Consider the following 24,655-nt stretch of genomic DNA (forward strand, 5'->3'; position numbering starts at 1 on the left):
ATGAAAACAATCTTAAAATACAAAATAATAGAATATAGGGAACAGGTAAAAAGATAATTAATGATGATAACAAATAGTCATGGCCCATCAAATGGCAACATGAGGTTTCAAATTCAAGTTAAGGGTGTCTACTGTTGTGGTTTATGAACACTTACTGAATAGCTCGCTGGTTGACCGATAACCACCTTTTTGTAAACTCACCATATATTGACACAACTTGGCTTGCTCGTGTAATATTCCATTTTGCAAACAAGCCAAACTAGGTCTATAGGAAGTATGATGCACTGTTGTTTTACACCGAAATGTCTATTAGAGAGGTCCAGTGCAATGAAGGTTTTGTGTGGGTTCAGGTAGAGATCCTCCTAGAGGAGCAGTTTGGGTATCTGCAGGGCAGCAGATGGGTCACAAGAGTTTGACTATTTAATCAGGGGGTGAGGTGTGATGCTGGCAGAGTGGGGGATTATATGGTCTGGTGGTTAAAATATTCATTTCCATCATCTGCAGCAGAAATATTAATCCTGTCTTTAATATTCATTGGCTATCTGCTGGACAGTTTGATCTGGCATTTGAAAGGGAGAAAAACTATATCTCCTGTCAAAGCAAACACATAAGTGGAGTAATGACAGAAAGAAATACATGCAATTTGTATGGTAAATGGAAATTGCAACACTGGTGCATATTTTTTGCAAAAATTGCTAATGTGACTCAAAGAAAGTGCGGTTTGTATAAGTTTCTCAATGCACGACAACAGAACTTCCTAGTAACTGTTGATTTCAACACCACCAACTCTCCTGTCTCCTGTACTCCTTCCTCTTTTTCTCAGTGGTGATGGGCAGTGTTGCCTATGTGACTGCAGAGCACTTAAAGGGGCCTACCCTTCTACAAAGCTGCTTACAGCCTCTTTTAGCACAGCCGGGACAGTAGGGTTTATACTTGATAGGGGATTTCTGCAAGCCAGCCCTCTTTCCCTACAATAATTAGGCCACCCACATTTACCATCATGTGCCTCAGATGGTGACTCTGTACATTTTTGGGACCTTCCACACTGAGAAAATAAGGATTTTTAAGAAAAAAAAGGGAGAACTATGGATTGTATAAACATGGTTATGTGGTGTTATGGCTGTTTTTTGAAATAGCACAAAACCTCTTTTGTTCTGGATATTATCTCTATGAACATATGATGTTATATACCAATTGTATCTTTCAAAATAGTGTGGAATTAAACAAAGAAATTTATAACATTCCAAAGTAGTTTTTGTTCTTAAATGCTCCAGTGTGAATGTCTAGCTTTTCACACATAGTGTTAACTGATATCTTTACACTAACTTTAATATTTCATATTATAAAGTTGTGAAAATAATCCTTGTCAAATAAAAAAGAGTCACTTATAATAAAAATCAAAACGACTTTGGTTAACATTAGGACTGGGAGCAAGTTATGTAATTTCCATAGGTGTTTCGTGTTGCGTGCGAGAGTACATGGAAGGGGGAGTGTCTGCATAGAGCGACGATCTGATTGGTCCGATTGTGTGATGTTTATGATTGACAGACTCACGGACCAATACGCGGCCGAGCTTGGTCTCGTCCCTTGTTGGCAGCAGAGGCGACGTTCAAGGGAGCGTTTGTTCGGGACAGGGAAAAATCGTGCCGTTATGTCGAGTGGCTGTAGCTTGTAACAGTTTGTACTACTCGTTAAACCGGATTTAAACCGAAGCGAAGGACTTCTCTTCTTAGCCGTGCTGATAAAGGATCTGCTTAGGGCTGCGTTTTATTGATAGTACGTGGCAACTGTGAAGTTTTTTTTAACGACGTGGAAGCATTTAGTGTGGAAGGAAGAGGAGCCGTTGGATTTGCCTGTGGATCCGTGAACACTCGGTATGTAAGTTACTGTCCAGGGTCGCAGATGTTAACGACACTCCACTTTGTTGAATGATAAAAAGAAAATGTCAAAAGCTGCTTGTTTGTAAAGGTACATTTCCCTAAAGGTAGTTCGGTTTAACTTGGTTTACTTTAAACTCTTGCGTTAGATTGTAGTTTAAAAAAAAATTATCTTCCTAATCATTTTTTCAAAATTGTCTTTATAACCACTGTTGTCTTTTGCCCTGTTTCGATTACTTCTGTTTAACTTAAGTGCCAACTTTTAGTAAATTCGCATCGTAATTACTTCCAGCAGATAGCTAATTAACCCCAGTCGATAATGTTAGCAAGCTGCTAGCAAGTTAGCTTACTACTCTGCTCCCTCGACATCTTTTCAGACACTGTATCGTTGCTGCTTTGGACTCTCTAAAAACTCAAGCAAAAATAAACTTGCAACCATGCAAACGTTTTCCACATCCACAAGTCTGCTGCCATCACATTTTTTTGCCATCGGTAACATACCCAGGAGGCTGTTATTTAGTTAAACAAGTGGTAACAGCCCTGTGAGTTTAAGCTGTCACGGATAATGCTAATGTTAGCAACCATATGTTTGCTGAACAGCTCTGAAGTCGACTTACTCAGCCAGAAACTGCTAGATGTAATTCAGTTATAAGGTCTGTATCAATATCTTTACTTTTGTGAGACTCAGTTTGTGCCAAGTAATTTCACTAACAGAAATAGTGTAATGGGACCAAACACTGAATATCATAATTAATTAAATGACTCAATATAAAAGCTAAAAGCATTGTAAACATCTCTTTATCAAAGCAAATATGATGTGCCACAATCTTGGCATGAGGCAAGAGTTACCAAATTGGTGTAAAGTAGACATAAAAGTCTAATAAAATGTGATCAGTCTGTATGTATGCTGTAAATAGCTGAGTTAATGTGCACGGCATTAATTGACCTTGTGCTTCAGCTTAGTTTCCTTACTGCAAATGTAAAATCTGTCCATGCAGTAAAAATCCACAGTGGCTTTTAGCTGATCCATCATTCAATGTTAATTTTTATAATGATCTAATCTCATAAACTTAAGTCTGTTCACATCTTAGCATTGTGTGTGATACATGATTGTCTAATGCAATATGTTGCAAATGGCCTCCATTCTCATCTTACAGGTCTGGATAGCATTCTCAAGATCACAGCTGCAGGCCATTTACTGATGGGTACATACTGTGAGGCAACACGCCAAGAGAGCTGCAAATCATTCAGAAAAGACAGGAACTGTGAAAGAATGAAGACGAGCTAGATACTGTCTCTACAGAGCTGTTAAAGACTGTAGTTCATAATCCCAATCAGAGAAACCTGAAAAGTAATTTTACTGGTTGAAGCTCATCTACAAGAGAAGGCCGTGACACAAAGAGATCAATATGAGTGCTGAAGGATATCAGTACAGAGCGCTTTATGACTACAAGAAGGAGAGGGAGGAGGACATTGATCTGCATGTGGGGGATATACTGTTGGTAAGCAAAGGAGCCCTGGTGGCTCTTGGGTACACTGATGGGCTGGAGCAGAGGCCAGATGAGATTGGATGGCTGCCAGGCTTCAATGAAACCACTCAGGAAAAAGGGGACTTCCCTGGGACATATGTCGAGTACATTGGAAAGAAATGGATCTCTCCCCCAACACCCAAGCCAAGGCCCCTCAGACCCTTACCTGTAGCTCCGGGCTCCTTCAAGGCGGAGGCAGACTCTGACTCAGAGCAAGGTGAGTTTAACATCGGACCACAGAACTGTAAAATATGGAGGGCTGCAGCTAATAGATTTTCTCATTAGTGATTAATCTACTAGTTATTTTCTAAATCAGTTTTCATAGCCCATGATCACATTTTCCTGTCAGTTTGTCTAGCCAGATGTCAAAAAACCTGTTGCTTTTTAGTCACTTGTCTGGCCTTCATCAGTGGGTGGAGTTTGCTCAGTTGTCATGGTTCTCATTGTGTGTGTGTGTGTGTGTGTGTGTGTGTGTGTGTGTGTGTGTGTGTGTGTGTGTGTGTGTGTGTGTGTGTTCGTACATACGCACGCGATCTTTCTCTTTAATTAATTGTTAGGTGAAAACATAAACAAGTAGCTCACAAATAAAGTGTGAGAAAGATGCAAATTTTGCACAACAGTTCCATTCTTTGAGAACAAGTATCTCTGTCCTGCTGTCCTGAATGTGAACCAAGCTCAGTCCCAGAGGACAATGGCGCTGCGAGCATCCAGGCTATAGAACACTAGAGCATCTTGTGCTAGCCATATGTTACCAGTGGATATCATCTGTGTTTCTCCACAAAGCTGCATCTTAAGGGAATTTAATTCCCTTATCACTGTTGAGACAGACGATTAGATCACTATGTATGGGTGATTAAGGCAAATTACTCCTCTGAAAGCCCGGGGAAAGAGCTTGGCTAATTCCATCAAGACTGAATATATATGCCATCCTACATCTTTTGAATCTGTTTTGTTTTACTTCTTTTTAGTTTGTTAGCTAGCAAGCTAGTTATCAACGTTTTAATGTCAGACAGACTCGCTATTAAGAGATGCCGCAGGCAGTCGCTGCATCCAGTGGCTCTTGGTCAAGAGATACTTCAGCTCCTAAAACCATGATGCCTCATTTGCCTCAGCATGTTAAAAAAACAACTGTAGCTCTATCAGAAGCCATTTATTTGCACCTTTGACAAAGTTAGAAGAGCAGCGTTCCTCCCTTTTCATGCAAAGCTAGGCTAAACACATCTGATCGATCTCTGCAGCAGACACAGAGATTAAATCAGTCTTTCTGAATAAAACAAGCCAAAAGTCAGACGGTTGCCTTTCCTGTAAGTTAGATAACTCAATAAGTATTTTATGTGACATCTATAAGCAATAATCAGAACATTGGCTAAGTGTACTTACAGTTGAATTACTGATTGTGGTCTTTGGTTTCTTTATTAAAACACTGACGTGAAATTCATGAAGGCTGTGTATAAACTTTACCCCCTCTCAGTTTGAAACAGCGTTACTTTTCAGACCAAAACTCTGCTCTGCAATTAAAACCAGCATCTTTTTACACAAACACTGTGGCTTGCATGAATGTGCACTTAAAACTTTCTGCTCACCTAAAGAGCAGCTGTAGTCAGCCAGGTTTCTAGTTTCTGCCCTTTGTGGTACGATTGTGAAATTCTTTGCTGCGGTTTGCAGAGTGAGCGAGCTGTATGAAGGGGGCATGTGTTGAATGGCTCTGTCGTGGTTGAGTGGCAGCGCTGAGCCTGGAGCGAGTGTGAATGTAGCACCGGGAGAAGAAAAGTCTCTGTGTCCTGGGCTGTGAGGGAGTTAGAGAGAGGGGGAGAAGGGGCCCTGAGGTTGTGGGTAAGGGAGAGACGGCCCCTGCGCTAGCTAAAGGGTCTTTTGCACGGGATGGTGTGCAAAAGGATCAGGACTGGAGTGGAGCTGGGGGTTTGGCAGAGGGGCTAAAGCAGGAATGGGGATGGGGGGACCTTGGGAGGGACTTGGGCTCTGCATGCTGAAGGGGGCTTTGAAGAGGGGCTGAGGGCTCTATGATGGAGGCAGGGCTCTTGTTGCTCCCAGAGTGTTTGTGATTTATTGCGCACCACCAAGGGATCTCGCTCCCTTCCTCCTACTCCTCAGCTTTTATTTTTTTCTTCCTCCTCCTCCTCTTTTTTTTTTTTTTTTTTTTTTTAAATGTTTTGATAGTTCCTACAGTCAGCTCTGGCAGTGGGAAAAGAGGTGGAGAATGGAGGCTTGGAAAGGGGCCTCTCCTCTCTGAGCCACAGGGGTTTACATGAGTGCAGCAGATGTGGGGAGGGTAAGAGAGAAAGAAGAGGGCCGGGCTGGGAAACTATTCCGCCTCATTCCAGCTCTCAGCCTTTTTTTTTTTTTTTTTAAAAACATTAAAGTGTTGCTCCTTTTCTGGGCCTCTCAGTTTAGAGAATATACATGTGTTTGAGCGTGCCAAGAAAGGGGAACTCAAAGACTGAAACCCAAAGAATGACACCTGACTAACTTCAGATTATAACTCTATTTGCATATTTGATTTCATACAGAAATGCAGAACCGATTTGAAATTCCTCCATCTCACCCTTTTCATATTTTTCACCGATTCAAAACAAATGCACAATACTTTTGTTTTATCAAAGTTACAAGGAAGTAAATTCAAAGATGGGAAATAATAGTTTTTGAGCGGTATTTAATCCTCTCAAAGGAATTTCTAGCATGTTTTTTAACAATGTTATTGTATGCCATCAATCCAGGTAAATGTTTTATATAAAAATAATTGTCTGAATCATTATGCTGCAAAAAAGCAAGCTACTTCCTAAAATGATGAGTATCCTATCATAATTTTAGCAATTTGTAACAATGATGAAGTTCAACAATAGTTGGATATTTGTATTGCTAAGGCTGTGGCTCTAAATGGTTAATGGTAATTGTTTTGAGTTCTCAGTGGTTTTTTTGGTGTATAATTGCCCTTTATCTCCCAACAGCCAGTTTTAGTGAACATTCTTCTAAATGGTAGAGATAAAAATGTGAATAACTGGCTGTTACTCTGCATGCTCTCACAGGGTTCAGCTTACATGCTGAGTCTTGTTTGAGGAAATATTTGATGCCATCAGGCTATCTTCTCTCGCTTGTGTGAGGCTTATCAGTATGTTTGCATGTAGCTAACATTGCATTAGATTATTAAAAAAAAAAAAAAAGTAAAATTGCAGGTGATTTTTAAAGTAAATTTGAATTTAAATCTTTTGTAGCTTTCTGTTAAATACATTTCCAAAGCAGATTCTTTTATGTAAACAAACAGACTTTTACATTACCACTGTGTGTGGATTTATACTGCACATTTGTGCTATAGACTTAAAGTAAAGTAGGTCATATTTAACTATATAGGTTGACTTTATGTGTATGAAAGATGGACAGAAAGAGGCAACTAGAAGGAAGAGAGCAGGCCATACAAAGGAGGCAGTGGCAGGGAGAGCACTCTGCATAGCTGGAGATTGAGATGATGTAGCTCTCCTTCTCTGGGCCTCTTTACCACTCAGGCTGACATCTGCTGTATTGAACACTCTTTCTGTCAGTACTGTTGATTTTTCTTTGCTAAGAATTCACCTCTCTTAAATTTGGACATGTAACAGCTTTGGTTTTGGATTCAAGTTGGTGTATATTTAGGTTTCTTTTCAGAAAAGACAGTCACACGTCGCTAAATCCATCCAAGTCAGCGGCAGAATGAACAAGGCAACAAGTTTTATAACATGATATGCTCTGATATAGTGTTCCTCTGTGGAACTAAAGGCAGCTGGGGCCAGGAATGTGTTGGCGCTTCTTTGGTGGAGTGGTGCGCACAGACTGCATGGTAGACTGATTTGTAGCTTTGTGATGAATCAGTATTGTGCTAAGTGCTGATTGCAGTAACTTGGACAATGCAACTGGACAATAAATGGTTGCACAGTGAACAGGACCCCAACGATTGCTGTTTTACACTGTCATTGTTATCAGTGTACATGCTGCTGGTATGAGTTTAGATTTCTTTGACTTTTTGAATTGGCAATTATTATTATTAGATGTAAAAGTTTTACTGTGTTAAAAATCTATTTTTGTCACATTTGTTTATTTTAGCTGCTAAATATTAGCTTTTAATGTTGACGTCATGTGGGGGTGGTGATGGGGTGGGGGGTAGCAGCGTCAAATCCGCAGCCTGCTAACGTCAGAGACGAGCTGGATTTAAATATATTTCTGGCTTGTCATAGTTTCCACCATTGAACTGTGTCACAGAGGAGTGTTTATTAAGTGACGTTTCCCCAAGACGTTTTTAAACTTATAGAATGAGGTTGTGCTTTATTAGGTTTTCTGTGGTTGTCTCTGTGTTAGCAGGGCTGATATGTCAACACAGACATACCCTTCTCTTATAATCTTAGCAAAATAATGTTGAAAGGAATCGCTTACCTTCATTATATTATATAATTACGATGATGCAGATTATTTTTCTGTTGATTGACTTATCAGTTAAATAGCTAACATGGTTTCAGCTCTACCCTCAATTCTTCATCTAACCTAAAAAAAAAACTTAAAAACACAAAACCTTGTAAGTTAGTTTCAATGATGAGTAATCAATAGTAGTAGTAAAATAGTGGTAAAAAAGTATCGACACATCCTGATCTTGTGATCTTCATTTTTTTTCTTTGCCTATCAGTCCTCCTCTATGCCCGTTTTAAAATATGCTGCAGTTTTATGCTAATTTTAGGACTCAGCAACTAGTTTTTTTCCCAACCATACTGCATTAGTGTATAAATCCAGTAAGACTGGAGTTGTGTGCATGAAAGCGTGCACAACTGTTTCATTACTTGATTGTGTGCAGAGACTGAAGTCTGAATTGGCAAATCTTCTTTACTGGATTCGGAGCATGTCTGCTAGCAGGATTAAGAAATGGAGAGAATAAGGCAGAGAGAGACAGACTGAGAGACTCGGGGAAGCTGTGCAATAAGACAGAGGTGAGATTAGTAAGGAACACAAAGTCAAAGGGGCCAGAAAAGGTATTTCAAATATGTGATGTATTAAGAGAGGCAGGAAGACGAGGTGGACCAGCTAGAGCAGCTAGGTGCTGTGTGTGTAAGCCTTGTGCTGTGAAGGTGGGGCATTACATAATGCATTGAACAAGATAGATCATAGGCTCTTAAAAAGAGTCAGTTATATCCAAACTAGAACTCATTTATCTAGTGTCAGACACAATGCCAGTCAGCTCTATTAAAAATTGAAAAATAATTCACTTCTTGTAAGTCTTAATCTGCATGGACTTGCCAGGCAGAGGAACACTCAGAAGTTACAGCACACCCTTTCAGTATAAAACTCACATTGCAGTTACACAACAGTTGTGGTTAAATAACTACCAGCATGACGGTAGGTCTGTTCTTTCACGTCACGTCAGTTTCATGTCCTGTATAGCCCCCTCTCACTGATGTATGAATGATAATGTGCAAAAAAAAAAAAGACATAAACGTACATAAAGGTTCGACTCCTTCTCTTCCCTACGTTGTTTGTATCGATCTGACCCAGCTAGTCACTGGAAGAGATATTTCATACTTGACAGTCACAAAAGAACAACCAGAGTCTGTATTGTGGCAGAAGCTGGGAAAATAAGGTCACTGACTAAATGCAACAGAAGTCTCTCAGTTTGTGCTCATGTATCCAAGCTGACGCAGTATTTCACACATTATACTTGCGCTCTGGCCACTTATCTCTCTAAAGGTTCATTTTACTTAATGTTTTATCATTTGTGAGAGTGGTGCTCTGCAAATTTAACACAATATTTAAAAAAAAAAAAAATTAAAAACCTGAATTATGTTTTTTAATTTGGCCTGAATCCTGAAACAAACTGGTCACTTGTGCAGGTTTTGTGATTCAGTTGTGGTCTGCTCTCTATAGGGTTAATTGTCAAGCTGTAGCAACAGTCTCCTCATTGGCTGTTGCTTAGCTTCTGCAGTGCTTCTTCCATCCTGCAGGCGGAGACATTGCCTGTCCTTTTCTATCATTCATTGACTTAAAATACAAGCATGTTGAAGCATGTTGGTCCTCCCCTGCAAATATAACAACAATTCTATCTCTTTTGTGTTTTTTTTTTTTTTTTTTTATTGTTAAATTTCTGAATAATGTTTCACTTTTAGTGCATCAGTTGCAGCCTTTTTCTTAAATGATACTGTACTGACTGTCCACTTTTCTCCTTCTGTATTATCATTTTACTCATTGCTCTATAATGTGCTGTCACGTGTGGTGTGGTGTGGTGTTGTGTTCTTTCCACGGCTTATCAACTTTTACTGGCGTGCCTCAGCTAGACCTCTTCCAGACAAGAAGAAATGGTATAACCTGAAAATGCTTGGTTACTTGAGTGGGCCCTCCAAATTTAACCTAAGTGTGTGCTATCTTTAGTGTGTCGGTGGTGCCCCAGCCCTGTCCTGCCCGCAGTCTGCAGTTCTTTCAGTTCAGACATACCGTTTGAGCCGGGGAGATTGTCCCCCACACCACAGCAGCACCAGTGGCAGCTGCATCGACTTCCTCGACGTGTGGTTGACTGACTACTGACTGGCCGAGGCCTTTTGGGATATCATGAGAAGAGTCTGCCAAACATGCAGGCTTGTACAGACTCGTCCAAGGGGCCCCCCCGTCTCCTTACTTTCCTTTCCCAAATTGCCACATAAACCAGCTTCCATAGAAAATTTGAGTCTCATGATGTGTGTGTGTGTGTGTGTGTGTGTGTGTGTGTGTGTGTGTGTGTGTGTGTGTGTGTGTGTGTGTGTGTGTGTGTGTGTGTGTGTGTGTGTGTGTGTGTGTGTGTGTGTGTAGTCCCTCAGCTGTTCCAGACACAGCAAAACAACAGCATTACATTGTGTTCTTACCGTAGTAACACTGCAGTAAATCTAAGAGGACAATTTCGTCTGTTTCTGGCATTGATTAGACTGACGAGAGAGATTATAATTTTGCTACTAATGCAGGTGTTTCTGAATGTTTACAGCCCTCCAGAGTGAACTCCAAGTTCTCTAATGAGGTTTGCAGAAAGTACATTCATCTCCTGTGCCTTTCTCAAACTATTATAAAAGATATGGTAAAATCAGCTGTACCTTTTTGTTCCAGGTAGTAAAAGCTATCTAGTTTTTGCCAGCATTATTATCATTAATGATATAAACATAACAAATGTTACTAAGTTTGGTAATTTGTGTGTGTTTATATGCGTTTCCATGGTTGTAAGATGTGGCCAGTAGGAGCATGTTGATCGTTTGATCTCGTGCCAAGGCATCTCAGAAATCATCACTGATAGCTTGAAACATTTCTGCCATATTTTGTGCGCTACTTGATACAATTCCATTGGCGCTGAAACTATCGCATCGTTGACAGTACCAAGAAGCAACTGTATCTCCAGCCTGTACTGTTTCACCATAGGTCAGCCATGGATTGAGTAAATAAACAAACTTTTGGATCACTTCAAAGACTCTTCTTGTTTTAGGAATTACCACCAAGCTGTTTGAGAAATGCAAGCAGATGCTTTAAAACCTATGTATTATGTGTATTTGATGTGTTTAAAAATGTTCATGATTAACAAAACGCTGTCTTTAAAACATCTTAGACAGTTTTTTAAAGAAATGTTATCTTTAATGAAACCAGTGGGATATTACCATAGGGGTAATTATCATGCATATGAACAGCGGGCAGGTGGATGGGTTTGGGGTTTAAATTTAGCCTCAGGTTGTGAATTGGGTTTCTCAGAAAAAGGTTGGCAATAGAATGGCGGCCGTGTTAGATATCTTGTCTGGGAGAAAGGTTACACTTCCAAGGTGTGCAATGGCAACTCTGCGTGTCTCGATCTCTATTTAGGGAAACTTTGGTGTTCCATCTCAGAGTTCATTGCTTCTGAGAAAACCCCCCCTCTCCCGCTTTGCAGTTCCAATAATGTCTTCCAGATGACCAGTTGTCCTACATGGAGTTTGGTGTGTTCTGTGGTTGGAAGGACTTTTGGTAATCCAGCTTCTTCACACGCAACATGCCAGCCTGTGCGCTGCGCTGGCCAAAGAGGATGTGGAATTGGATGAAGTGGTTCATTATTTCCCTGATTGAACATTCTTTGGTGGGAGAGGTCCTCGGTAATGAGTAGCACGCATGCATCAGCGGGAGCAGGAGTTGGACGTTTTAATGTGTGATTGAAAAAAAATGTGATAATTTTTAAGGTAGAAAGAAAGAAAAATATGGTTACGAGAAAGGGTTCCATTCATAGTTTCTCAGCATTTTGACTCTGCAGACTTGGTGTTGAACAGTTGAGCCTTTCAGGAAAGTGCCCTTTGAAAATGTGCCTTTGCAAATCCAAATAAAATCTCTGCCAACCCCTTCATCCTTTCATTTCCACACCTGGGTACAAAGTTCTAAAGGAAAAATGAGGAGAAAACTCAGACCTGGCTTACCTCATATCACAGGGTATTTGCTTAGCTCCGTGGTCCACCAAACCCTAACTTTAGTGCTCAGCACCTCCTTTTTTGAATCAGTCTGTTGTAAATACTCACCTTTTACTTTGCCTTTTACTAACCTTTGAAGGCAGAGCTTTGGTCTTGTACCTGCTTCCTTTGAAGTTCTAAGTACTTCATAAGTCATGCGCCCAATCAGTCGTTGCTGGTTAAGATGAATTGCAGGCCTCACTATTTAATTTCACATACACATTCATCAAAAAATCTGATTAGATTTATTTTATCAGTAGACCACTATATTGTCATTATATCTGTATGGGTCTCTTCTGTTCCTGTATTTGCTGATGTGACTTAAATCCCCTAAATTTTTGTACAAAATAAACCCATTCATTGTCACCACTCACCTCAGGAAGAATTATGGGTCAAGTGAAATCCCCTTAGAGCCACTGTGTTTTCAAAACTGCCAGAAGACCAAGACAATATAGTGTTTCATTTTGTCTAAATATCTTCCGCAGCATTCAAGAACAAAAGAGCTTTGTATGAAAAGCTGTTAAATTTAAACATTTTTTCATGTTGTGTCTGCGAAAAACCATTCAGAGCTATGGAAAAAAGTGTTTCCTCTTCCATTGCTCAAATCTCCTCTGGGCCACTGAATGGAATTTCTCATAAAGAATAAGAGTTATTCCTTTATCAGTATTCGTAGTCATTCACCTAAGGAATACAATGTGAGAATAATAAAGCCCCTTATTGTAAACTGCCAATTATAGCTTAAACAAATACTCGATCGGAAGAAAGGCAATAAGTACCGGTAATCATTTAGAATAAATTTTCATCTAAAATTATCAAACATTATATAGTTCGAGCTTCATAGCTGTTGATATTTGTGGTATTCTTTGTCTGTGAGAATATACTGAGTATCTTGTGGTTTTGTGTGTTGGTTGTTCAAGTTATTTGAAGGCATCACCTTGAGTTTAGGAAACTGTGATGAGTATTTTTCTAAATTATTCAACATTTTAAAGAATAAACAATCTTAACAATCTTAAGATTTATGGATGCAGGGCTGAAGCTAATAACTTAATCTAATAAATGTTAATATATATATAATCTGATGCATTACTCATCATCTTACTTATTCATTTATTTCAGTTTGGTGAACATATTATCACTGCAGATAAATTGCATGGCACCGATGATGGTTGATTTCAACGGATTTGTGGTATTTCCATGGTTTAATTTCGATTTTAAGCCCAGTCACATGGGATGGGTTGGAGAGAAAGCATTGATCCAATGAAGAATTAGCAGGGAGCCAGTTTTACTCCTTTTGAAAACCTCCTTTGACGGTGTGCTGTCTCCTCCAGGCCTCTGTCTGCTGGACTTGACGGAGCAGTTCTCCCTTCCAGAGACCGCTCCTCCCATGCTGGCCCGGCTGCTGGAAGCTATTGAGAGGAAAGGTGAGCGTAACCGAGGAAACGATTAAGTTACTCACCATGACATGCTACTGCCCGGTGTGCATCATGCTAGAACTGACAGTCTCTTTATAACCACATTTGACATTCTTTCTGTGACCTGTTACATAGAACTAAAAGGTATTAATTTTGTCAGTAAATGTAATGATTGATGTTGTACCGCAGGTCTGGATAACCCCACCTTATATCGAACATTTACTGCTGGTGCTGGACTTGAAGTCAGACAGTATTTTGACTGTGGTAAGTGGCTTTTTGATCACACCTTTTTTTCAGCCTATATGAAACCTGCAAGTTTCCAATAGTTGAGTATGGTAGACAAAAACAGAAAAGAGGAAGTGTCACAGACACAAATAGATTGACTTAAGCAGTGGTGATGAAGAGAGCTAAATGTGTGTGTGCATATACAGCTATGCACATTAATCCTGAACCTGTAATTAAAGATTTCACTCTGTAGGAATGAGTTTAAGCCTGTGTGTGTTGCTTTGCATTTCAGATCCTCCTTCTGCAGACCTGGATCAGTTTGAACTTCCAGTCCTGTGTGATGGTCTGCGCAGGTACCTGCAGGATCTTCCACAGCCCGTCGTCCCCACAGCATTATATGCTCAGATGGTCCTCACTGCTAAAGGTGAGAACAAATAACGTCAGCACAGATTCAGTTATCACGCTTTTAGTGTACAGTGCTGACGTAATTTGCCCCTGCCCTGCTACTGAACATTCAGTACTTTGAACAGAAAACCACAAGACCTCAGCAGTGCCCTTTGGTCTTGATATAAAACTTTTTATTTTGATTCTCTTTATGCACTTTTTACCTTAGTGTAACAAATGATATATAATCAGTGTATTTTGTTACTTTCTCTTTCCCTTGTCTGTCTGTCTTTCTGCCTCCTTTGCAAGCACAGTCAAATTTCTCACAGCACACTGTTCTGCAGGGCTGCACTCTCTTGCCGTCACATGGCCAGAAACAGGATATCTGTGGTTAATAGGAACTAAAACAAGCCTGAAAGTGTATCTCTAGCATCTTTGAGCAGCCAATCACCTGGCAGTGTACCTTACGCTTATTGTCAACCACACAATCTCTGCGGTTTTCAAACCTAACTGCACATGACATCTTTTTCCATCTCCTCACTGTTCAAAGAAACTGCATTCATTTAATGCTCCCTTTCGACTTTGGTAGGGTTTTAGCGCAGGATCAGTTTTTCACATCTGTCTCGCTGACCTTTCTGGCCGTTGTCATCCGTTTCAACAGAGGTGGTGAATCCTGAGGAATGTGCCCAGCTGCTACGTCGCATTGCCAGCACCCCGAGCCTGCCTCCCCAATACTGGCTAACTCTCCACTGTCTGCTAAGGCATTTTGCTAGAGTGTGCCAAAACAGCTCCAAGAACCTGCTCTCTGCTCGAGCCCTGGGCGAGATCTTCAGCCCTGTGTTTTTCAGACAACAAGTCACCAGGTGGGTGTCAGAGAATCGCTGCTACACGCTCTGCTCTGTCAAAGATAGACACTCAGATAGCAGACAGACAGGTGCGTAGGCTCGGTCATGTAATACTGAGACATAGAGACTCACGCATGCACTCGTGTAGACACTTACATTTAGGCAAGCACACACACACACACACACACACACACACACACACACACACACACACACAAAGCGCAGTGTGTCAGGCGCTCATGGGTTTTAGCTGTACACGGATGTAAGTTGGAGCTTTTCTACTTACCAGCTGTGCTGCACAATTAAAGTAGCTAAGCCTGAATTACCACCAGACTGAAACCAGCACAGAGCAGCAGAGACTGTCACCTGGGCTATAAAACACACACACTTTATTTAACCTGCCTTTTTTTCACTCCCACAGTTGTGAACCCAGTCTGGATGCTCACATCAAGATCGTCGAGGTTCTGGTGACCAGTGAATGGAGTGAAAGTCAAGCTGCTCCAGGTAGTTACATTTTCATTTTTGCAATTTTTAAAATCCTGATGATTTCTAGTGTTCATAACGGTACACAATGTTAGAATATTATTTATTTAATAAAAAAAAAAAAAACCTGCTGATCTTTGTTAAGGGGTTTCTGTTGCATTTATTATTGGCTGCAGGACATGGACGCATGTTCTGCAGGGACTGAATTGCTGCAGAATATGAACTGAATGCCCTGAGACGTGAACTATTAATAGCTTGAAGAAAGGTGTTGAGACTTGCAAGTACTGTGGTTGTAGAGGGCCACATGGCACACTGTGGTGGTAAACTACTGACATTGTTAAGTTAAAGCATGTTTTATCATGTACTGGTGAAAGTTAGACACATTTCCTGTTAATTGTTGCTGCAGAACAGTGGAACAGTTTCAATTAAGGATGTCAGTTTCTGCTTTTAAGCTTAAAAATTACTTTATCAGAAATAAAAGGCTATATTCCATTACAAGTTAATGACATGGTACTTTTATGTACAAATGTGTGTTATGTTTTTGTGATAGTATGGCTTTTGAATTTAGCTGAAAACATCAAAGCATCTTAAATGTAATAACCGTTGAAATTTCCATTTGACCGCGTAGGAGTGTAAACAGAAAATGAAACCTATTGATAAAATCTTGTTTGACATTCTGGCTGGTGATATGTCAAATGCAGAACTGCACAAAGTCAGTTTTTATGGCTGTTACAGTGGTGGTCTGCACAGCTGAGGCGAGTCTGGTGGTGTGAGTGCAGCGCGTTGCGTGGCACAGTTATGTTTTTACAGTGCTAGTTAAAAGCACTGTCGTTGGCTGGGCCAGAGGCCCTGGACTGGCTGTGACTGTTTAAACATTTTATTACCTGTTAGAGCTATTTATAATGTTCCTGTGCAAGGCCCACTCTCAGCTGTCAGTAATTTGCACCTGCGGGAGCACTCTGGCAGTGGGACGGACGGACGGATGGATGGATGAAGGACGGAAGGGTGGATGGGCAGGAGGGCGAAGACCTTAATGTTTTTATTGGTTTTTACACACACAAAAACACATGACCCTGTCAAAAATACGATTAAGTTCAAGTGTGCCAAACTGGTTTTAGTGTCTCATACAGATGACATGGTCATAAGAAGAGAGAGGAAGAATAGCCTACTTTGTAAACACACATGTACATTCTGTACATGTGTTTCTGTGAATGACCTGTGTGTGTGTGTGTGTGTGTGTGTGTGTGTTTGGGTGTCTGCGTGTACCTCCTCCCAGTTACTGCGTGCCTATTTTAAGTAAGCGACAAAAGGCCCACTTAGATTTGGTTGGCTGGAGAGTCGACCTGCTCCACAGAGCACTTCTTGTTAACCGAGCGCTGCCTCCCGTTCCTAGGGACACTCTCCTCCCCCCTCGGTCCTCCCTCCGCCTGGATCTCCACATGTCCTCCCTGCCTCAAACTGCCCAGCTCAGCAAATATTTGAAACTTTGCAAGTTAATCATAAGACTGAACACCCCCTGCCTCCTCCTTTACAAACAGAGAGGGAGTGACCAAAGAGACAGAGACACACACACACACAGGCACACACAGCTGGCACGAGTGGCTGCTTTCAGAACAGGCAGCACTGACACCAGAGCAGCTACTGCTAATCATTAACTATCTGCCTCCATGCGAGCAGGCCTCTACCTCTCAAAGCTCAGAAAGAGAGAGAGAGAGCGAGAGAGAGGGAGGAGGAGGAGGAGGAGGAGTAGGAGGAGTAGTAGGAGGAGACTCGGCCCTTTACCACACTCACAACAGGAACTGAACAGTCAGTCAGCTAGTCAGTCGCATGTTGCACCTGCCTCACGCCGAGGGGATTACCTGGATTTCATTAAGAAGCACATAAAGCTGCAGCCTTCTAAGAATTAAAACAAGCCACATCCAGTTTCTCTGTGGCCTGAACTATGAAATGGAGCTTTACTGGAGGACTTGAAAGTAATTCTGTTGGATTTAATTTACTTTTTGGGAATAAAAAAGAAGCTACAGAGACAAGACTGTTGATTCACCAAAACATGCACAACTTGCAACGTAAGTTTGATGTCCTGTGTCTTTTCTTTTTTTTTTTTTTTTTTAATTAATTTTTTAAATCATAACGCAAAAGTGGAACAGTGCATTTTTGCTGCTTCTGCCTAAAGGCTATAACAAAACGGGCTGCATGAGTAGGATAAGACACAAGTACCCCAGTGAAGAAAAGAACAAAACAAGATAAATAGGTGTTTGTTTTCTTGAAGTTTCCAGTCAGAGCTATCAGACAACAGTTTTGCCTAGGGCTTCTGCTCATGCCGTATGGTTATGAGCTATTCATACAGACAGTGTGTGTAACTCTCCATTGCTTAGACTAGCTGATGAATCTTCAGAGTTCAGTGGAGGCTTTCACCTTTTGCACCTACTGTTTGAGGAGGCCTTAAAACATTCCCAACAGGTTGTGTGGGGCTGGAATAGAGGACTGAGTATTTCAAACCCAGCAGAAATCTTTGACTTGTTCATTTAACTCACAGATTTGAACATTAAAACATTTTTTTTTTCTAATACACTGATTTGTAGTTGGTGTGATCTGTTTTTCGTTACTTCTTAAGTTTAGCACGCAGAGTTTCAAGACGTGTTCTTCAGTCAAACCTAGAAGGACAGCGGCCGTGTTCCACTTGAATCCTTCTACCTTACCAAGAACTAGGTCTATTTTAATTTCACTCAGGAAATCAGGGGAGCTATCTCTGTCATGCTGAGTGTCACGCTGTGGGATTACAGGCGTAATTCAGAGCTCTGGATGCCACTGACCGGGCCAAGCATTATAATTTAGCTGCGTACGTGCTGCTGCAGCAGAGCTGGCTTTGTCTGAGTGCCAGCAGTGGGACGGACTAAACCGCCGCACGACACGCAGGGAGGAGGGGCTGAGCAACCTGCAGGAGAGCAAGCAAGTGAGCTCAACAGAGAGAGGGAGAGAGAGAGAGGAAGAGAGAGGAAAAGCATGGAACAGGCTGCAGGTCCTTTTTTCCCCCGCCGCTAGTGGAGAGATGCTACACAGATGCTACATTTGCTCTTAAGGTGGATGCAAATCAGAACACACTGTCGGATGCTGAAGAGAGAGAGAGAGAGAGAGAGTTACGTCTGTTTTCTGTTTAGCTGCAAGAATTGAAGCAAGGGAGGTAAAAGGGTAACAGGCTTTCAGAATGACCTCATCGCTCTCAGGAAATGAAAGATGCAGGAGTGGTTGGTGACAGACCCCCAATGTGATTGGCTGTGGTAAGTGATGTAACACGTTACTGAGCAGGCTGCCCTTAATGGCTTTGGGTGCTTAAATGGAAAAAAAAACAGTTTATCGTGCCTATTTAGAGATATATTTGCAGTCAGTCATATATTGGAGGAGCTGTGTGTGGAGCTGTCGCCAGGCTGAAGTTTGACAAGACTGGATTGTTCACGACTGGTTTTAAGAATTAGACATTTCTTGTAACGGGGAGATGTGCTGAGAAGTGCAGCGGAAACCATCTGCTGTGCTGCGGTTGAATTGCCAGGCTGCCTTTTTGTGAACCCTCTGCATTTTTTATGCCATGTCACAGTTGTAGCCTCCTGGAGAGTGAATGGTGCTTGCGGTCTCAATGAGCAAAATCCCGCACAAGGGCTATTGCAGCAGAAAGGGGGTTAATGCAGAGGGAGTGAACAAAGGCAGTGCAGATTTGTGGGTTAAAAATAGCTCCAGCTACCATAGTTCTGCTTCTGCTCTCTTCACTGTGGAGCTGTCAGCTTGTGAGCGGCCACTGCAGATTTAAGATCCTCTATAGATCCACACCTGCAGTTAAAATGTTCTCCGTCCAGACCGGACGCAGCTCGACTCTCAGCGCTGCCTTAAAGCTGCCACAGGAAGAGGTGATTGTGGTTATTCAACATTAAAGCTGAGTAATTACTGTTGAACAAACCTTGTAGGGGAATCAATACGCAGCTGCGTTTTACCTGTGTTCACAGCCTTTATTATAAAATCTGCTGTATATGTAGGTTAACCTTTGTTTTCCTGCTTTTACGATGAAGGAAATCTTTAATCCTTTTGGTGTCAGTGTTCATGATGGGCATCACAAAAATGCAAGGCTACACAGCTGTATTTGCAGATAGGAATATTTATAGAGAGCCTTTTTTCTTGAATGAAATTCATTCTGCCTGACTCACGCTTCATTTCTCCTCCCCCCTGCCTCAGCATCGCCGGCTCTCTGCTGGAGAGGGGCAGGATTTTTTTCAGCCCTATTAAATCAATGGAAAGAGGATGAGAGCGAGACAGAGTCACATAGTGTGTGTGTGTGTGTGTGTGTGTGTGTGTGAGATTCACAGCGTCTCAGCTGTTAAAGAACCAAATGTTGCCACTTCACCCCAAGAGTCGCATTAACTGCATCGCTACGAGCATTTAATTCAAACTGTGGACCGGTGTAATATAAATATGAACACATACAGTGCAGCGTATTTATTTACGTTGTCTACCCGCTCCTCTCGTCCTCACAGCTCTACCTCCAAAGCCACCCAAGCCCACATCTGTGACTAACAATGGTATGAACAACAACATGGCTCTGCAAGACGCTGAATGGTACTGGGGAGACATCTCAAGGGAGGAGGTCAACGAGAAACTTAGGGACACCGCAGACGGTACTTTTTTGGTTCGAGATGCCTCGACAAAAATGCATGGAGACTACACCCTGACTCTGAGGTGAGCTTCTTCCTCCTTTCAGTTTGAAGTCATTTACTATTTACACTCTTGTGTGTTTGTATATATGTATATGTATGTATGTGTGTGTGTATGTATGTATGTGTGTATATATATATATATATATATATATGTATATATATATATATATACATACATATACACACACACACATACATATGTGTGTGTGTGTGTATTCAGAAGTGTTAGTTTAACCCTGTGTTTTTGCTTTGCCTACAGGAAAGGAGGAAACAACAAGCTCATTAAGATATTCCATCGGGATGGGAAGTACGGCTTCTCAGACCCACTGACCTTCAGCTCAGTCGTTGAGCTCATCAACCACTATCGCAATGAGTCACTGGCTCAGTACAACCCCAAGCTAGACGTCAAGCTACTGTACCCGGTCTCCAAACACCAGCAGGTAAGACTTCAGCAAAACATGAAACTACTACATTTCAAACACTCATATTAAAGCAATTTAACTGCAGCGTTTTGCGTTTGCTGATTTATGAATCTCTTTTAGGATCAGGTGGTGAAAGAAGACAACATCGAAGCTGTGGGGAGGAAGCTCTGCGAGTACCACCAGCAGTACCAGGAGAAGAACAAGGAGTATGACCGTCTGTATGAAGAGTACACCAGAACGTCGCAAGTGAGTGCCACCTGCAGTCAAACCACCATCAACAATTTCACTGCCATATTTCAACATCATACACTAACACAGTGCTTCTCTCTTCCAGGAAATCCAAATGAAAAGGACGGCGATAGAAGCTTTTAATGAGACTATAAAGATCTTTGAGGAGCAATGCCAAACACAAGAGCGGTACAGCAAGGAGTACATTGAGAAATTTAGGAGAGAAGGCAACGACAAGGAGATTCAGAGGTAAGAATATACCACGGCACCTGAAAAGAAGCATAATTAGCAGATTATGAGTTTAATCATGTTCAAAACGCTTGTTCTCAGGATCATGGGGAACTATGAGAAGTTGAAATCGAGGATAAGCGAAATTGTAGACAGCAAGCGCCGACTGGAGGAAGATCTGAAAAAACAGGCGGCAGACTACAGGGAGATCGACAAGAGGATGAACAGCATCAAGCCCGACCTCATCCAGCTCCGCAAGACCAGAGACCAGTATCTGATGTAAGTATAGCACACAAACAGAGCCTGTGCTGCTTCCGAAACTTACAGAGTACGTGTCCCTCTGGAGGAAATCAAAATGGATCTGCCCTGGTTTCTAATGTCCACGTGTTTTTCTCTGGTTAGGTGGCTGACCCAGAAGGGAGTGAGACAGAAGAAACTCAACGAGTGGCTCGGAATCAAGAACGAGAACACAGAAGAGTGAGTGTCATTTTTTAAATTTGAACAAACCGGCACAAAGAAATGCAAACGCCTTTTTTTTTTTTTTCTCTCGCAACTTAACATTTGCATACGTCTCTTTTGTTTCTCCAGTCAATATTCTATGGTGGACGATGACGAAGACCTTCCTCATCATGATGAGCGGTCCTGGAAACTGGGCAACATCAATCGACTACAGGCGGAGGCGCTCCTACAGGGCAAGAGAGACGGAACATTCCTGGTTCGAGACAGCAGCAAAGCAGGATGCTACGCCTGCAGCGTTGTGTATGTATCAGTCTGAGCGCTTTGATCAAACAGCTTGATTCACATTTGATTCATTGAAAGTGGCAGTGATTTCTTTTTTAATTTATTATGAATGGTTGAGGTTTAGTTTGACACTTGGATACAGAACAGACTGTGACCGCTGTCCTCTCTTTGCAGTGTGGACGGTGAGGTGAAGCACTGCGTCATCAACAAGACCCCCTCAGGTTACGGCTTCGCCGAGCCGTACAACCTGTACAGCTCATTGAAAGAACTCGTACTTCACTACCAGCACACGTCTTTGGTCCAGCACAATGACTCTCTGAATGTGACGCTAGCATACCCAGTTTATGCCCAGCAGAGACGGTGAGGACCCAGACGTATCCACATGGACACAAAAAGAAAAGGCCTCATGGGAAGTTGGAGATACACGTCCTTGGACTCCGTGACTAAACGAGGCTCTGGTGCCCAAGTCGGACTTGAAAACGGAGGAAAAGACGCAATAAAGCCTGAAACATTTCAATGACTTTGCCTGACCACGAGCCTGAATGTAGATTTATTTCTCTTTTTGCTTTTTGTGGGAGCACAGAATCAAGCGGAAACTGCTGACCTCTCCCCCAGCGGAGGACATTTGAGGCCTTTTCCCAATGGTGCTTGTTCTTTTTCAAAGCTTTACCAGCCGGAATGTCTAATCGCAGCAGATAAACTCTTCAAATGGAACTGTACCCACCGGCCACAACTTCGTTTTTCCACTTTTGTTTTTTTTTCCTTTCACATCATTTGTGTGTGTGTGTGTGTCTGTCTTTGTTTCTGCACAAGTGTTTGTGTGTATGTGGCTGTGAGTGTGTGATTGTCCATGTGACCAAAACTCATAGAATCAGGAAACTGTGTGACGTCAGGGGCTGTGTAACACATTTGCTTGTGTTAACTGTTCAGTAGCAAACCATGGATCAGCTGATAAATGTAGCAAAATGGCACTTTTAAAACAAAGTTTAATTTTTTTTTTCTTTTTGGAAAAGACTCATGGACTTTTATTGAAAGAGCAGAGAGGACAAGACGTCGGAAACCTTTCTTCTGTTGAGCATTTCAACAGAAGTAAACTTGATCTTGACTGTGGGCAGGTGAAACTATGGACTTGATATTTCATGCAAATCTGTGAAATTGTGGAAAGTCATGAATCAAAGTGCACCATACCAAAAAGGATCAGTTCCTGTTTAGTTATATTCTGATCTGCCATGCAATTTCTCTCTCCATTATTTCTTCAGAATTGTTTTATTCTGTTGCAACCCACAATATAAGCTTGTTTTATTGCTTGAAAAGTATCTTTTCCTGTGTAAATATCCAAGAGGATATTTTGTGTCAAAATGCCAAGATACAGTAAAAAAAACTGCTTATGATTTTTAAAGATAATAATAGAAACATACACTTTATTATGATTTACTTTAACAACTGGTATAAAGATGGAAAAGATGAGTATTTTATTAGTCTTTTTTTGCTTCAAACTAATGTTCCTCTCAGGCAGAGCCTTCTGAGTATTTGAGCTGCTTCAGTCACAGTTTCTTACAGAGCTAAGCCTACATGCAGTTCTTTGTTGAAATGGACAAAGAAAGTTTGAGCACTCAGAGAATGGGATGATGGGATTGTATGACCCTTATCAACCATAACCATGAAACAGTATAGATTTATTTTGTTATAAAATATATATGTGTTCCCACATGAGAATATATGGAAGTAGACTGGTGTTTTCAACTGATGGATATTGTTATTAAAAGATCAATATACATTGTCCACTTAGTATTTTTCTGTATCAGAAAATCACTGTTTACATGGGTGGATCAGCTCATTTCAGACAAGTCTAATTTCATAATTCAAAGACAACATGTGCCAGTGGAATGATAAGTTTACCCCATCTTTATTCTAGCTTTTACAAGTCCATGATCAAGTGATTGGTACATGTGTAGACCCGGTGGACTGGTGGTAATATCAGAAAATATTTTAAATGACTGTTAGTGTTTGAGTGTCAGGCCACCAGAACTACCACTGGTCACGTGACCTTCATTAAGTCTAACTGATGTGGAAAATTTCAAACTGCGTCACTCGAGTGACAAAATGTCTGCCATTAATAATATATATATATAGACTTATTTTGCAGTCATAGATCTACCTGCCATAAAATCTTTCTGGTATTTTGTCCCCCAAAACGTACGCACAGTCAGCGCAGCCGTCACGATAAACTGTTAATATCTTTGCATAACAAATTAGTTGTTAAAAAAAAACATAACCTAATGTAATTTTGATTATTCTTTTGTTTTCATTGACACATCAAATTTAGACTCTTTAATTCTCTCTGTCTTTGGCACGATTTCTATTAGTAGTTAAAAGGTTTACAGGTGCACAGCAGCCAACAGAAATATAAACGATACAAGTTAAGAGAGAAACGCTGTGTGAAATATGACTGCAGAAGAAATCTAAGCCTGGATGGAAAACATTTTTAGTTTCTTGCATAATTTTTCCCCCCTTCATGGCAGGACTGTTGTACAGCTGGAACAAGCTACTGTACACATGATTAAAGTTCAAAGTGTAACATATGTTTTAGATTTATTTGACCAAATTATTCATAAAAGATTAATTTTTAGCACATTGATATTAACCGTCATTTATCCTAGGTTTTATTGGTTCTTTCAAAGCCAAGAACAGATGTTATGGAAACTAGATCTGTCATATCTGACATTTTATTTACCTCCCCAACAGCTGCTGGCATGAACTTTGTTTTCTTATTGTTAAAATATTTTCTCTCTTTTTTTTTTTTTTTATAGTTCTTGGACAACATGCACCATTATTTTCTTTGCCCCAATTCTGGGTTGTATGATTATTTTAGGTGTCCTTTATTTGAAGCTCATCTTCTTTGTGGGTGTCCCAGACATGATGATTGGATTGAGATTTACCAGTGTTCCCCAGTTTTGCTTCAAATCTGTATTGGGCTTTGTTAAAAAGGAAATAAAAACACTTCTTTTTAAAGAAATAAATGTGATGTGTAGTCCATTTTTAAGACATGTTAGTGACATAGCTCTAATAATAGCATTTTGTTTCATGGTTCCCAAAGGATGAACCATAATGACCTCTGGTTTGGCCATGAGGTT

The 24,655-nt window shown here is 41.0% G+C and overlaps 1 protein-coding gene across 4 annotated transcripts; it reads left to right on the plus strand.

The window, feature by feature from the left end:
* Positions 1 to 1,625: 1,625 nt before the first annotated feature.
* pik3r1 (phosphoinositide-3-kinase, regulatory subunit 1 (alpha)) lies at positions 1,626 to 23,301 on the plus strand. Of its 4 annotated transcripts, XM_056403150.1 has the most exons (15): positions 1,626 to 1,874; positions 3,035 to 3,623; positions 13,182 to 13,274; positions 13,455 to 13,529; positions 13,783 to 13,914; positions 14,536 to 14,737; positions 15,141 to 15,223; positions 19,723 to 19,924; positions 20,162 to 20,342; positions 20,445 to 20,570; positions 20,659 to 20,801; positions 20,883 to 21,059; positions 21,183 to 21,257; positions 21,369 to 21,539; positions 21,696 to 23,301. In XM_056403150.1, exons 2-15 carry the CDS (start codon positions 3,287 to 3,289, stop codon positions 21,883 to 21,885), a joined length of 2,187 nt encoding a protein of 728 aa, XP_056259125.1. In that variant the 5' UTR covers positions 1,626 to 1,874; positions 3,035 to 3,286; the 3' UTR covers positions 21,886 to 23,301. The 4 variants fall into 4 exon arrangements, with proteins under 4 accessions (XP_056259125.1, XP_056259127.1, XP_056259129.1 ...); XM_056403152.1 differs by lacking the exons at positions 1,626 to 1,874; positions 3,035 to 3,623; positions 13,182 to 13,274; ... (2 more) ...; positions 14,536 to 14,737; positions 15,141 to 15,223 and adding an exon at positions 16,971 to 17,268; XM_056403154.1 differs by lacking the exons at positions 1,626 to 1,874; positions 3,035 to 3,623; positions 13,182 to 13,274; ... (2 more) ...; positions 14,536 to 14,737; positions 15,141 to 15,223 and adding an exon at positions 18,180 to 18,282.
* The last annotated feature ends 1,354 nt before the right edge of the window (positions 23,302 to 24,655 follow it).

This window comes from Seriola aureovittata, chromosome 18, assembly GCF_021018895.1.
Source record: "Seriola aureovittata isolate HTS-2021-v1 ecotype China chromosome 18, ASM2101889v1, whole genome shotgun sequence".
Lineage (NCBI taxonomy): Eukaryota > Metazoa > Chordata > Actinopteri > Carangiformes > Carangidae > Seriola > Seriola aureovittata.

What these genes read in the sequence shown, in the direction of transcription:
- pik3r1 (XM_056403150.1), top strand. Translation starts at nt 3,287, where the DNA reads ATGAGTGCTGAAGGATATCAGTACAGAGCGCTTTATGACTACAAGAAG. An exon ending in GACTACACCCTGACTCTGAG is followed by an intron (nt 19,925 to 20,161) that starts GTGAGCTTCTTC and finishes CTTTGCCTACAG; the next exon opens with GAAAGGAGGAAACAACAAGC. An exon ending in AAGAACGAGAACACAGAAGA is followed by an intron (nt 21,258 to 21,368) that starts GTGAGTGTCATT and finishes TTGTTTCTCCAG; the next exon opens with TCAATATTCTATGGTGGACG.